The 13,944-nt window shown below is 41.1% G+C and overlaps 1 protein-coding gene across 2 annotated transcripts in view; it reads left to right on the top strand.

Moving 5' to 3' along the window:
• CEP250 (centrosomal protein 250) overlaps positions 1-9,684 on the top strand; it is a 58,878-nt gene extending 49,194 nt beyond the window's left edge. For both annotated transcript variants that reach the window (XM_070744961.1, XM_070744962.1), the window contains 5 exons: positions 3,742-3,870; positions 4,634-4,786; positions 6,159-6,245; positions 7,804-7,851; positions 8,570-9,684. In XM_070744961.1, coding sequence (XP_070601062.1) covers positions 3,742-3,870; positions 4,634-4,786; positions 6,159-6,245; positions 7,804-7,851; positions 8,570-8,863 — 711 coding nt within the window. In that variant the 3' untranslated portion in view covers positions 8,864-9,684. The remainder of the gene's footprint in view (positions 1-3,741; positions 3,871-4,633; positions 4,787-6,158; positions 6,246-7,803; positions 7,852-8,569) is intronic.
• Positions 9,685-13,944: the final 4,260 nt, after the last annotated feature.

The following is a 13,944-nucleotide window of genomic DNA, read 5'->3' as shown; positions in this document are numbered from 1 at the left end:
CCACTAACACCGATTGCGACCAACCGGACAGGTAGGAGAACCACTGAAGAACAGTGACTCCCACTCCCAACCCCTCCAGCTGGCACAGAAGGATGCCATGGTCGATGGTATCAAAAACCGCTGAGAGGTCAAGAAGCACCAGGACAGAGGACAAGCCCCTATCCCGGGCCCGCCAGAGATCATCCATCAGCGCGACCAAAGCAGTTTCCATGCTGTAGCCGGGCCTGAATCCTGACTGTTAAGGGCCTAGATAATTGACTTCTTCCAAGGACCGCTGGAGTTGGAGTGCCACCACCTTCTCAACAATCTTCCCCATAACGGGGAGGTTGGAGACTGGAGGGTAGTTATTGAGCATGGCTGGGTCCAGGGAAGGCTTCTTGAGATGGGGGCACACAAGTGCCTTCTTGTAGGGAGCCAGGAAGGACCCCCTCCCCAAAGAAGCGTTGACAATCTCCTGGTCCCAGCTCCGTGTCACCTCTTGGCTGGCCGAGCCAACCGAGAGGGACACGGATCCAGTAAGCAGCTGGTGGAACTCACAGCTCCTATGGCCTTCACCACTTCATCAGGTGTCACCAAGTCAAACTCCTCCCAGACAGATGGACAAGGAAGGGCCCCAGTCACCTCGACTGACTCGTTGTCAGACGACACTGCTATTCAATCGGAGTCAAGGTCCGCCCGGATCCGAGCTACTTTATCAGCGAAAAACCAGTTAAAGTCCTCGGCACTGCTCTGCAAGGGCCCTGGTTCAGAAAGGAGCGGGTCACTTAACAGAACGGCCGGATGGGATCCTGCTGATGCAATCAAGGCAGCATGGTACGCGTATCTTGCCGCCTTGAGCGCCACTTTGTAAGTCTTAATATGAGCTCTTACAAGTGTTCGGTCAGATTCGGATTTACTCTTCCTCCATCGCTTCTCTAGACATCTCTTCTGGTGTTTCAACTCCAGGAGTTCCAAGGAGCTCTCCAGGGTCTAGTGCCCCCGGTCAAGGGCCTCCGACGCAGCCCTATTCCAGGCCACGGCAAGGGACTCTGCCGAGCTATGGATGAGTGAATCTGGTAAAACCCCAAGCGCCCTCTGAAAGCCCTCTGGGTCCATCAGGCGTCTGGGACGGAACCACCTAGTCGGTTCCGCCTCCCAGCGGAGGAGGATTGGAGCCACGAAATCAAGCCGCAGTAGAAAGTGGTTTGACCATGACAAAGGCAACACCTCTAAGCCCCTTAGTCTCAGACCATTGCTCAATTGCTCCGAGAGGAATACCATGTCGGGTGCCTGTCCCCTCTTGTGAGTCGGGCCCTGAACTATTTGAGTCAGGTCCATGGCTGTCATATTGGCCATGAAGTCTTGCACTAACCCAGAGGAACTGCCGAGTGACGGCAGATTGAAGTCCCCCCGGACAATAAGTCCAGGGAACCCCACCACCAACCCGGCCACCGCTTTGAGCAGCACAGGCAGGGCTGTTGACACGTAGCTGGGAGGCAGGAACGTGAGCAACAAGCCCACCTGAACCCCTAAGTCCCACTTCACCAGGAGGGACTCACAGCCCGCAATCTTGGGAGCAATGAGTCTACGTAGGCAAAGGGTCTCCTTGGCTATTACATCCATTCCACACCCCCTTCCCTGGGGTCATGGCTGATGCCATACCTGAAACCCGGCTGGGTAAATTTCAGAGTGAGAAACTCCTTCCTCTGGGCCCAGCCAGGTTTCAGTCACACATACCAGGTAGGCCTCCTCATCCAAGATCAGATCCCGAATGAGGAGAGCCTTGTTAACCACCAACCTGGCATTGAGTAGCAGCAGCTTGAGCCCAGGGCCCGGATTACACTCGTCACCAGTACCCCAGGTTGAGCTCATGGGGCCGGAACAAGGAATCGCTTTCAAGTAGCGTTCCCTTCTTCCCTTGGAACAGCTCATCCCATGGCTCCTGCCATATCTGCCTCTCCCCAGCAGGACTGGAAGATTCTGGCCCTCTGCCACCCCAGAGATAGACACCCCCATCCCTCCTGCCTCTCTATCGCCAGGTAGCCTGTTCTCATTCATGCTATTCCCATTTATCTCATACATATTACCCCATCCACCCCAACCATCCATCCCATACATATCTTCCCACTCACCCCAGATATCCATCATTAAAAACCCCACCAATAAATTAACTAAAACATTAATTGTTAAAACTTCAATATCAGTAAAATACAACCCTAAAAATTAATACTTAATATCAATCACTCTAAAATTACTCTAAATAGTACAAAGTATTAATTATAAATTATTAAGAAAAATGGGAGGTAGATCAAATTCATAATCAAGTCAGAAATGATGTCAGCAGGTCACCAAGATCTAAAAGGTGAGTTCTAGAAATTCAGTGTTCGGGGGGGGGGACACATTCGAGTCCTGGGCATAATAGTTCTACCCCCCAGGCTCTTTTTGTGCCGGATTGGTGCCACCAGCCAGCACCAGCCACCAGTTCTAGGTCCTTCCAGATTCTCCAACCCCTCAGCAGCACCATACAGACTCCATACGGTCTCCATGTGGCCTTGTTAAGCGTGCTGACCTCTTCCAATAATTTTTCTCGGCATCCTCCTTCCTCGTGGCGGCTTCCTCCTCCTCTTCCACGCTAATGGCCGATCCAGCTTTTCCACCTAGCAGACCCTCCGACGGCGAGTGCTCCCACCATACCGCTTCTCAGCGTACTGGGTCTGTCCGGTGGCCAGGGCAGACTCAAACTCGGCAATTCCAGGCGTCGCTCCCTCTCTCGCCTCTCCCGTCTGTCGCCTTCCCGGCCCATACAGCCAGCTCGCTTGTCGAGCCATTACTCCTTCTCGTTTTCGGCTTGTCTCAGTTGGATCTCTTGGTTGGCTCTCGGCTTGCTCTGTTGCTCTCTCACTCTATGTCGCTCTCTCACTCTCTCGACAGCATGTTCCCTTGGTTGGTTCTCTCTCTCTCCTCTCTCCGCTCTCATTCCCCCAGCAGCATAACTCATCTCCATATAGTGGCCGCCATCTTCCGCGGCACAGCTGATCTAATTGTTGGCGTGTCGGCAACCAGAGCAGCCTCGAACACCACCAAAAACTGCCAAGTCGGGGTTCTTTCAGTGTAGGAACACCTTGCCTCCCCGAACAACCAGAATAGGTTTGCTGAATTGAATTAAAAACTCTTCTATTTTAAGATATTCTACCATAGTCCGGTGGAGCTGCAGCCACCTCCCTCCTCCTTGCTCCCTCACCGGAACCAAAATTTTACAAAGCATGTAAACATATTTTACAAAGCATGTAAACAGCAAAATTATATTTTATAAACTATATCTTATCATTTTTATTCTCTTTAGAGATGCACTATTAATATTTTTAAAGAGAAAGTGGTTTAAAATGAAAATTTCTTAGACTCTAAGATATAAATAATAAAGGAGAGACAAGGAGAAAAACCAAGAGGCTGTGAATTAGATGTTGCTAAGAGACTATATCATTTACACTCACTTCATATGATAACATAGCTATAATCTTGTTGAGTTTGAGTGTGGATTCCAATGTTAACATGCTGTTGGAACATCCTAATTCTAGAAAAAATTCTTCTGGATATGACATTGAAATGTGCCATTTTAACTTTGAAATGTTTTGTCAAATGTCAAAGTACTTTCAGGCAGATGTAAATGGCATATTCCAGGATCTGTTCATTTTGCAACTAAACATTTTGCACACCTACTGTACTTAATTAAATAAGCAAAGAGTATTGTTTGTTTTTCTGTAGGAACAATTGGATACAGCTTTCAAAAGTCTGAAAGAGGCAAGGTTTATTATTGAAACTCTGGTGGGAGTTTCTGGTCTGCTATGCAGTGAAAATGATATTCCAGAGTTTCAGCATAATGAGGATAGAAAGGTAAGAAAAAAGAAAAGATATGAAGCATGTGAAATAGCAGTGCATCATATAGAAGAGCAAGATATCTTTGAATGTTCATCGGGGTTTTTTGGTACTTTAAAGTATAACTTTATTATAATTCTACATGCCTTTTTGCTTCCCATTCTATCAATCATATATACTTAAGTATACGCCTATACTTAAGAACTTTTCTAGATAAGAACTGGGTGTTCAAGATTTTTTTGCCTCTTCTTAAGAACCATTTTCTACTTAAGAACCCAAGCCTGGAAAAATTTCCCAGGAAATTTGAGAGCGGCACAAAGGCCTGGCCAGTTTCCTGCCATTCCCCCTTTAATCCTGGCCTTCTTGGGCTTTTCTGGGCTGCCAGAGTAGCCTTTCGGTGGCACTTAAGGAGGCTTTGGCAGTCCAGAGCGAAAGAAGTATTTTCCTTTCTCTGGACACTTGGAAAGGGAATAAACCTCTTTAAGTCTTAAAGTTTTGGATTGTTTTTATTTCCCTCACCTCATCTTCTTCCTTCGGCAGCGACTGTCCTCCTTTTCTTCCTCCTCCTCCCAGCCAAATTCCGAGCTTTTATTTCTTTCCTAATGGGTTTGCACGCATTATTTGCTTTTACATTGATTCCTATGGGAAAAATTGCTTCTACTTACAAACTATTCTACTTAAGAAGCTGGTCACAGAACGAACTAAGTTCTTTAGTAGAGGTATCACTGTATATTGACCTTTATATTCTTATTTTGTACTGCATCATTTCTGTGTCATGCAGACTTTTAAAAAAGAGGGAGAGCTGACATGGATGACTGAAAAGCAACTCTTGCACAGGCGTTTACAACTTCTGCAGCAAGCTGTGGCCAGGCTGGAGAATGATAAACATGGTTTAGAGAAGCACAATGCTCAATTGAGAGATACATTGCAAGAGGTAAGCTTTTCTCTGAAGGTAAAATAATGATGTCAGCATTATTTTTCAGTGCAATGTAATCATATGTTAACCCTCATTGTATGGTGATTGGGTAAAGTAGTCCTTTGTCCTCTATAATGTGATCAAATTAATTTAAACTCATAAAGAGCTTCTGATTGAACAACAAGTGTGTAAGACAATGCATTGTCATGTTTTTATGGAATACAGTGAGTCAATTTTTACTGTGTTCAATATTACAAATTGTTCAATAAGTATTACAAATATTGTTCAATGAACAATATTATTGAATTTTGCATTATTTTCAGTTGATTGAGGAAGTAATGGATTTTGCATTGTATCAACTTATTTTATAGAAGTCTGTCAGAGTACATATGCAGAAGCTGAAGAACAGTAGTTCTGAACACAAAGTAGATATGTAAAAACATGGCTGAACCAAAAGAAATTATTTGAATGGGAGGATTAAAGCCATGACTTAACCAACAGAAATGTTGTAGTATGACCTGAAGCAAGCCGTTCATGCAAGACCACGGAGTCCATGGAGAGCAGCAGCATATAAGTCCAATTAATAAATAAATAAAGACAGTCCAAGTATATCAGTGAGTCAAAAAGGAATAGGCCAAAATAACTCCAAGCCAATGTATGGAAGATATCTTTAGGCACAGTATACAGTGTACTTGGTTGAAAGAGAGGGCATCTGTTTTTAAAACTAAGGCTTCATATAGTTTCTCCAACGATTTGCTTTATATATTCGGTAAACATACTGTTTTCAGAATTATTTGTTTAACCGGAATCTTTTTATTTATTAATAGGATTTAGATAAAGCTCTATAGGTCACAGTACGGCAGTATTAGAAAGAGTTCACAAGCTTATCTCACAGTGTAATTAAGAAAATAAAACCTGCTCACTCTTTTTTCTGACTTCCTGAGTCACTTTATTATTGATTTTATTGGGTGGTCACTAATTAAGATTGAGATAACCTTGTCATTCTTTTTTCTGTGGGAACTCTGGCACACATTAAAAATGAAATTCTGTGGCCTGCTCTCAGAAGTATACTCCTACACAATATACACACATATAAATATGCTGTATAGATACGTATGTATATACCTAAACCCCAAATAAATAGATGTAAATATTAATCACTTTTGTGCATCTTGAATACAAAGCGAAGAGAGGATGCTTGAGAGTTCACACAGTTAATACTATATGAAACAAAACTTTGGATGTTTCAAATATTCTTATACACAATTCAGTAGTTTTGTGCTTCGTATTCTTTGCCTTATGTTCAGTAATCTGCTCAGTATCATCACAAGGTTATTATCCAGTTTTGCCTAGTTTAGAATAGCATTTTTATTTCTCTTATCAATTGCAGGTAGAACATGAACGAAGGAAACTGAAAAGGAGTTTTGAAGATTCACAAGCTGATTCTGGGTTACAAAATATTCTCTCCATTTCAAAGGTTTGAACATACATACATACATACATACATACATACATACATACATACATACATACAAAATGTTTATGCCACCCATGGCACCAAAGGCAGCTTGCAATCATTAAATAAAAATACTACTGTTTCCCAAAAATAAGACTCTGCCTTATATTTTATTGAACCCCAAAATAAGTGCTTGGCCTTATTTTCGGAAAGGTCTTATTTTGAGGAGTATGGAGCCAGACAAAGCTTTTCTTGATGTCTTACCTGTTTTCTAACTCTGTCTCCCTAATCTTATCCAGACAAAATGGTATTTTCGAGGAGAGGTCTTATTTTTGGGAAAACATGGTACATAAAACAATAAACAGATCTTAAATTTAAAATGAGTTAAAATTAAATTAAGTTGAAGACGAAAGGAGCAAAATGAAGAGGAAGGAAAGAAAGTGGGGTTTTATCTAATAATGATAAGCCATTATTGGGGTTACAGGTCAGTTGAGTGAGCTATATCTTAAAGCTCTTTCAGAAAGCCAGAAAAGTCGATGCAGATTTCACCTTGGGGAGCACAATGTTCTCCAGGAGCCACAGCTGAAAAGGTTCTTTTGTCTGGACCATGCCATCCCAAATTCTTTGATGACTGGATCTGATATATAGCCATTCTGCCTGCAAGGGTGGGACAAGCTAGTCCCATTGGGGTAAGACAATTCCTCAGATATCCTGCATCCACGCTATGAAGTGCTTACATATTTTATTATCAGAAGTTGCACTTAAAACCATCCACTGTTGACTTCCCTTCCCAATATATTTAATAAAGGGGCGCTATGGCCTAGCTGACTGCCTAGGTTTGAGACCCAAGTATCACATAATAGGGTAAGCTTCCATTACTTGCCCCAGCTCTTGCCCAACTCAGTATGAAAGCATGCAAAGGTAAATAGATAGATACCGCTTTGGCGGGAAGATAACAGCGTTCTGTGCATGCTGGTCAAAGAAATGTCTCTGGACAGAGTTGGCTCCAGTGATGGGCTCCTACGGGTATGGTCAGCTACGCAGTACCAGTAGCAAAAGTTTGATTTTTTTTTCTTTTTTCCCCTTCTGGGCTCTGGGTATGTTTTTCCTATCACAGTAAATGAGATTGAATGTGTATAATTTTAGAAGAGCTGTGTCTGCATGTGTGTACATACACTTTATATAGTAGATAATCAGGGGTGGGCTACTGCCCGGATGCGAGGTGGACCCAGCCGTGGGGTAGCGAAAATGGAGCTCCACCCCAGAGCACCCAATTTGCACCGAAAGATGTTGAAACAAAATGCATAAGCCACAGCCACAGTGTGGTAGTAAAAATTTTGGTAGCCCATCACTGGTTGGCTCCTCAGCTAAGAAAAGGATATGAGCACTGCCCAAGACTTGGAAATGATTGGACAAGTGAAACCTTTACCTTTATATTTAAACTAAAGTTTATAATTGTTGGGTTGAACCTGAATAAATGAGAGAAAAATCTAAGCTGTATAAATAGTTTTCTTTTCCTAAATAATAGACTTCTTGAAGGTGAGCATCTGACTGAGTTTCCTCTCTTCTTTCTTTCTAGAAAGAAAACCAGATTCTCCAAAAGCAACTGGCACAGTTACAAACACAGGTGTGTATTTTATAATTGGAATACACCTAGGTCTCTTAGAACTGCTTTTCTTATCTTCCATTGTTGGAGAGCTGTACTGCTGTAGTTACTGCATTTTCAAAGATTCATAATAGTTTTTGTAAGCAACAATATTAAAGGATAGTTTATCCTTTTGGCAACATCAAAACAACAGTTTGGGACATTTTGTACTCAAAATCATTTTGTACTCTTTTTTTTTTAAAAAAAATCAAAATATTTTTATTCACGTCATTTTAATAATTCAGTCTTTGCTGTTGAATGGAGTGCTTTAAATGCACAGTGCATTGTTATAAAAATATTAATTATGCACCATCAACTCAGTGTTGATTATTAGTGATCACATAACATTTTCTCAAAATTTATTAGTAATATTAGATATTGCAATAGCACTTAGACTTATATACTGCTTCACAGTGCTACATTGCACCTTCTAAACAGTTTACAGAGTCAGCATATTGCCCCCAACAATCTGGGTCCTCATTTTACCAACCTCCGAAGGAAGGTGAGAATCGAACTCCTGAAGCGAGCAGTGAGTTACCCTGCAGTACACCATTCTAACCACTGCACCACTACAGCTTCGATGTGTTAAATAATAAATCTAACAGTTTTACTTTACATAAGATACTGTTGAAAACTAGAAATTAAGTTCTTCAGAGAGAAATAATTCACTAGTCCTCGATGTCATTTGTTCTTGTTTTAGATTTTTTTTCTACAATCACAGCTATCACTGGAACGGAAGCAGAAGGAGGATTATATCGTCAGATGTACTCAAACAAGTCAAGAGCTTTCAGATTTGCATAAAGAGCTTTTAAAGTCTTTAACTATTGTGGCTAGGAAACCTGAGGCAACTACTTTGGAATCAGAGACTCGCAGGCTTGATGAAACCTTGAATAGTAGCTTCAAACTGGGAACTTTAGTCTCAGACAGTGTCTTATCTGGAAAACATTTATCAAGCTCAACCCCCAAAACTGTTCGTTGGAATCCCACAAGGTAGCATAAAAGTGGCAAAAGCAAGAAATTACAGAGGCTCCAGCACAAGCAGAGTATAAAAGGTTGTTGGTATGATGGATCCTTCCTCGGATTCAGCTGGCCTTGATTTCTAGGATCTACCTGCCAGTTGTGATCCTTCAGAATAGAATTCCAGATTTTTTGGAATCAGTGAAGATCATCTCAATACAGTCTAAGAAAAAACAAAAGTAGTTAAAAGGCTTAAGTTGCTAAAGATATGCAATGTGAAAATCTTTGGACAACAAAATTTAAAGGTAGTGTATGAAAATTAAAACAAGGAAGTGACTCCTTGCAACAATTTCTGATAAGAATGAAAGTTCATTCCAGGAAACGGGTCATGAAAAAACTAAACTCATTAAAAAGATTTCCCACTTCCTTTTGTATAGACACATGGGACAGTACTTGATTAGAGAGAGGAATCTCAATCTAAACAGTCATTGTTGTATAATAATCTTATTAATAATTTTATTGGGAGAAATATCATTTCATAAACTATTGTACAGCAGTTTAGTATAAGATATATCTAGAAAGTTTTAATAACAATTTGTACAAAGTAGTTTTCTTATAATAAAATAGTATTTTTATTCCTTTCTTTGCTTAAATATTTCATATGAAACTTTTCTGCTTTTTTGTGATTGTGGTATATATGTAAATAGATAGATAAAATGTATGCATGGCCATTTTCTACAAGAACTTATGGAGGCTTCTGTTGACAAGGAATATATAAGACACATTACCATTGTAATTAAAATAGAAGATAAAAAATAAGTACCAAGATAATAAATTTAGTTCTGATTTCCTCTGAAACTACAGTAGTCTCTTTTTATTTTCTTCTACAAGCTCAATACTATACTGACAGTACTAAGTTAGAAGTTACAACTAAGGAACAATGTCTGCAAAACAAACTCCTTCACCTCATAAAATTTAAGAGATTACCAAAAAAATGTTGGGAGTGATGAGACCAGGTGGGTTGCTAAAACACAGAATTGTTCCTGAAAGTACAGTAGCTAGGCCAATTTATAATGGACTTTATGGGTTTAAACCAAGAAGTAAAAACAGGCTCATGACCTTATGGCTAATATTTTTGCCAAAAGCGGGAGGAGCACCGGTGGGGGCCCACACCATAATTTAATGCTCCCCCACGCATGCGTATGCACATGACAGCAGGGGGACCAGAAGGCCCGTTTTTCACCCTCCCCAGGCTCCAGAGGCTAAGAGCCTGGGGAGGGTGAAAATGGCCTCCCTCCCCACCCCTAGGCCCTCCGGAGGCCAGAAACGCCCTCCCAGAGCCTCCGTGGGAGTCTTACCTCAATATAGGAAGGGAAGGGGGTGTGGCCAGCCGAAAATCAGCTGTGCTGGAGCTGACTGACGGCAATGTATTGGCAGATATGGCTCCACATGCCATATGTTCACCATCACGGACCTAACAGAAAAGGAGGAATTACCACTAGCATTGTGAAGACAAAGAAAAAAGATAGCTACTGAAGCCAAAATGCATTTAGGCAGTTTACATATTGAAAATGTACTAATTCCAGAGTGAATTAAGTCCACTGACGTGTTTCAGGAAAGATCCAGATTTCTACGGCTCATTCCTATTTGACCAGAGGTAAAAAAAGCCTGAAAAGTTTTTAACTAAGTTCTTAGCTACAGTAACTCTAAATAGAATGTTTATGCAGATTCTAAACAGGAGAGGTTTTAGGAACACGCAAAGGTGCAAGCAGATATGGGTTCCTACTGATTCTAACCAGTTATTTAGAACTGTTAGTAATTCAGTGATGATGTCACAAAGTCGGTTCTGCACCGTGGGTGTCACCATCTTGGCTTTTGCTTCTGCACATGCAGAAAATGATGCTATTTTTCTATTGTTGCGGGGACGTGCGTGCGCAGGGAACGACTCGGAGCAAACTGGCAGCAAAAAGATCCAGAACTCACCCTTGGGTGCAAGCATAAATAGCACCTAGATGCTGCCTTGTTAGAAGAAAGATTACATGGCAGGCAATGAAATAGTTAATTTAAGAATGCTAGCAGCTTTCTTTTTTTATTATGTATCAGTATGGGCTTGTACTCTGCCACAAATCCTGCTATGTTGCCTTATTGTGGTGGGAGTTGGGATAGGGTTCCTGGGAAGGATGAGTGAAAAAGCAGAAATGAACATGATGTTTTTACTCCAAGCAAAGTCAGCCAAGGTATGAAGCTCTTCCTAGCTGTGCAGCTGAAGCAGGGGTGTCAAACTCAATTTAATTGAAGGCCGCATCAGTGTTGTATTTGACCTCAGAGAGCCGGCTGGGGTAGGCAGGGCCAGCTCAACATCATTAGTCAGGGTTTTCAGCCATGATGGCCTCCTGCAACCCTCTGCCAACAAAAATGGAGCTTGGGGAGGTAGTCACTGCTGAAAATGGAGGCCAGGCCGGCTGCACATGGCCTTTCCAAGTTGTGTTTTCGCTGGCAGAGGATTGCAGGAGGCCATTGTGGCCAAAAATGAAGCCTGGGAGGGTCGCACACAGTCCTCCCAACAACAATTTTTGCTGGCAGAGGCGCTATAGGTCAGTCTGCTGTTTCCAGGGCAGGCCTGTGGACCATTTCTAAGCACCCTACAGGCCTCATCCAGCCCATGGGCCTTGAATTTGACACCTCTGAGTTAGAAGGAGAGCCCTATATAGGCAGAAGCTATACAGAAGATACTGGGAGCAGATGGCCACTTTAGTGACAATGGTAAAGGCAGACGTAACGTGGAAGAAATCAACAGCACACCAAAAACAGACAAGTGGTTGAGTGTAGTGCTGGATGATGGGACCTTTAGGTTAGATGGAAATGAGGAAAAGCAGATATTCTTTTGGATCACAAGGGTATGATTTGATTACTTATTAGTAACTTATGATTATCACTAAGTGTTGTATATTATGATTATTTATGAATGTATTTTTTTCTTTTGTTTTATGTACACTGAGAGCAGAGCACCCAAGACCAATTCCTTGTGTGTCCAATCTATTCTATTCCATTCCATTCCATTCTTTATGACATGGCTAGATACAAACTTTTAGAACTTCGAGTTACTAATGTTGCCAGGAAAGGAAAGAAAATCCTAAATTGTTAAGGAAATCACAGTAAGAACATGGAATGTGAGAAGCATAAATGTGGAAAGCTCAACAATGAAATATGACATTAATCAACTACCTATTGACATCTTAGGCATCCATTGAATTGAGCAAACAATGGCATTGTTCTCATAGGAAGGATATAGCAAGACAGTACTGGGTACAATCCCTGATTCTCTTTCAACTAGATAAGTATTGTATCTCCTGCTGTTTTCAATAACAAAAGATAGCCATAGGATAATAGTAACCATAAAATCCCTCTTTCCTTTTTTGCTATTTGATCATTACAACTCTGAAATTAAAATATTAGATTAGTGGCTAGCAAAGTCCCATTTTTTTAAAAAATTAAATGTTGAAAAGCTTTAATGGCATAAAATTGAATTTGTAAATTAGAATTTTGCTCTTTGAACTGCATTAGGGGAACAGAGCTTACGGACATTTACATGAACTGGGGTCAAAATATGTATTTCCCAGTTTCAGATTTAATTACTAGTCTGGTATAAAACATCACTGAAATTTGAATAATTACTGCATGTTTGTGTTAACTTCTAATAGCTATGGCCTGGATAGCTCTGGAAAAATGTTTAATATATTTTATATTTCAAATTGCTCAGCCCCCAAATGGATTAATTTAGTAGAAGTGTTCCTATATTCTTTAGATAAGTAGGCAAATGCCTTGCAGAAGTTAGTTTTAAATATTTCTTAAGATTTCTTTTTAAAGAGCGCTTTTAAAAAATCCTGGATTTTGCACAAGTTTACTATTGTATATTGCAGATATATAATAATACTCTAATGCCATATTTTCCTAATCATAATTCTATCTTCCCATAGCCACATTATGCATTTCTGATTTTTTGAGATTCTAGATACTCAGCCCCTTGGTTGGTTATTTCTTCATTATATTCTATGCCACTACATTTTGCAACTAGTAGTCAATCGTTTATTAGGTTCTCAATACTCATAACGATCTAACACAAATAGACTTCACTAAAGACAATGTAGAAAAAACACTACGGGACTTAAAACCTAAAATCTTCTCTACCAATCGGGCTTGATGGACTATGTGCATACTTCTCCACAGCTACAGCACAATCTTTGAAAAATCCTTCAGGACCAGTTCCTTACGAAACCTATTGATTGATTTTGTCCAATACACAATGAGGGTTTTAGTGGATATACACATAGTAAAATATATGGTGAAGGTTATAGAGGAAATACTACGGTCATCCCCATCTTCAAAAAAGGAGATCCCAGTCTAAAAGAAAATTACAGACCAATCTATGCTGCATCATATACAAAGTCCTGAAATCAATCACAAAACCAATCCATTTACGCTCCACCTAGAAACTACCAACCTACTCTCTTAACACACAATTTGGTTTCAGAAAAAAATTACTACCTGACTGTAGTTTGGTCACCCAACTCTCAAAACTTTACCCTTGGTCTATCCACAGTTGACCTCACCCAATTCCTAAGAGGTCAGTAAGAGGCATGCATAAATGCACCAGCGTGCCTACCGCCCCTGTCCTAATGTTTCCCTCTTAGTACCCATCAGTAGCGGGTTGCACCCAGTATGGCTGGGATCGAGGTTCCGGTAGTGGAAATTGAGATGTACATGCATCTCTGTGACCCCGATGCATGCACATAAGATTTGGCATCTGAGCATGCGCAAGCAAGATCTCACATCAGGATGCTTTTGTGAGCGTGAGATTTCACCCATTTAAGGCTTTTTTTTTTGCTACTGCGCATGTGCAAAAGCAAAGAAATCACCAAAATTTGGCAAAATCTTAAGACGTGTGAGCATCCTCGTGCAAGATTTCACTTGCTGTGCCTTTGCAGAAGCCAAATCTTGCGTGGACAGGCGCCTGTGCCCCGCCAAATGCCCCCGCCCCTGCCAAGGTCCCAGAGAGTACACAAGTAGCAGCAGGTAAGTTCAACCCCTGCCTGGTACCCTTCTCATGCATATACACAC

The sequence above is a fragment of the Erythrolamprus reginae genome, chromosome 3, assembly GCF_031021105.1.
Source record: "Erythrolamprus reginae isolate rEryReg1 chromosome 3, rEryReg1.hap1, whole genome shotgun sequence".
Lineage (NCBI taxonomy): Eukaryota > Metazoa > Chordata > Lepidosauria > Squamata > Dipsadidae > Erythrolamprus > Erythrolamprus reginae.
Note: the sequence above shows the minus strand (reverse complement) of the source record. Positions and strands in the feature narration are given on the sequence as shown.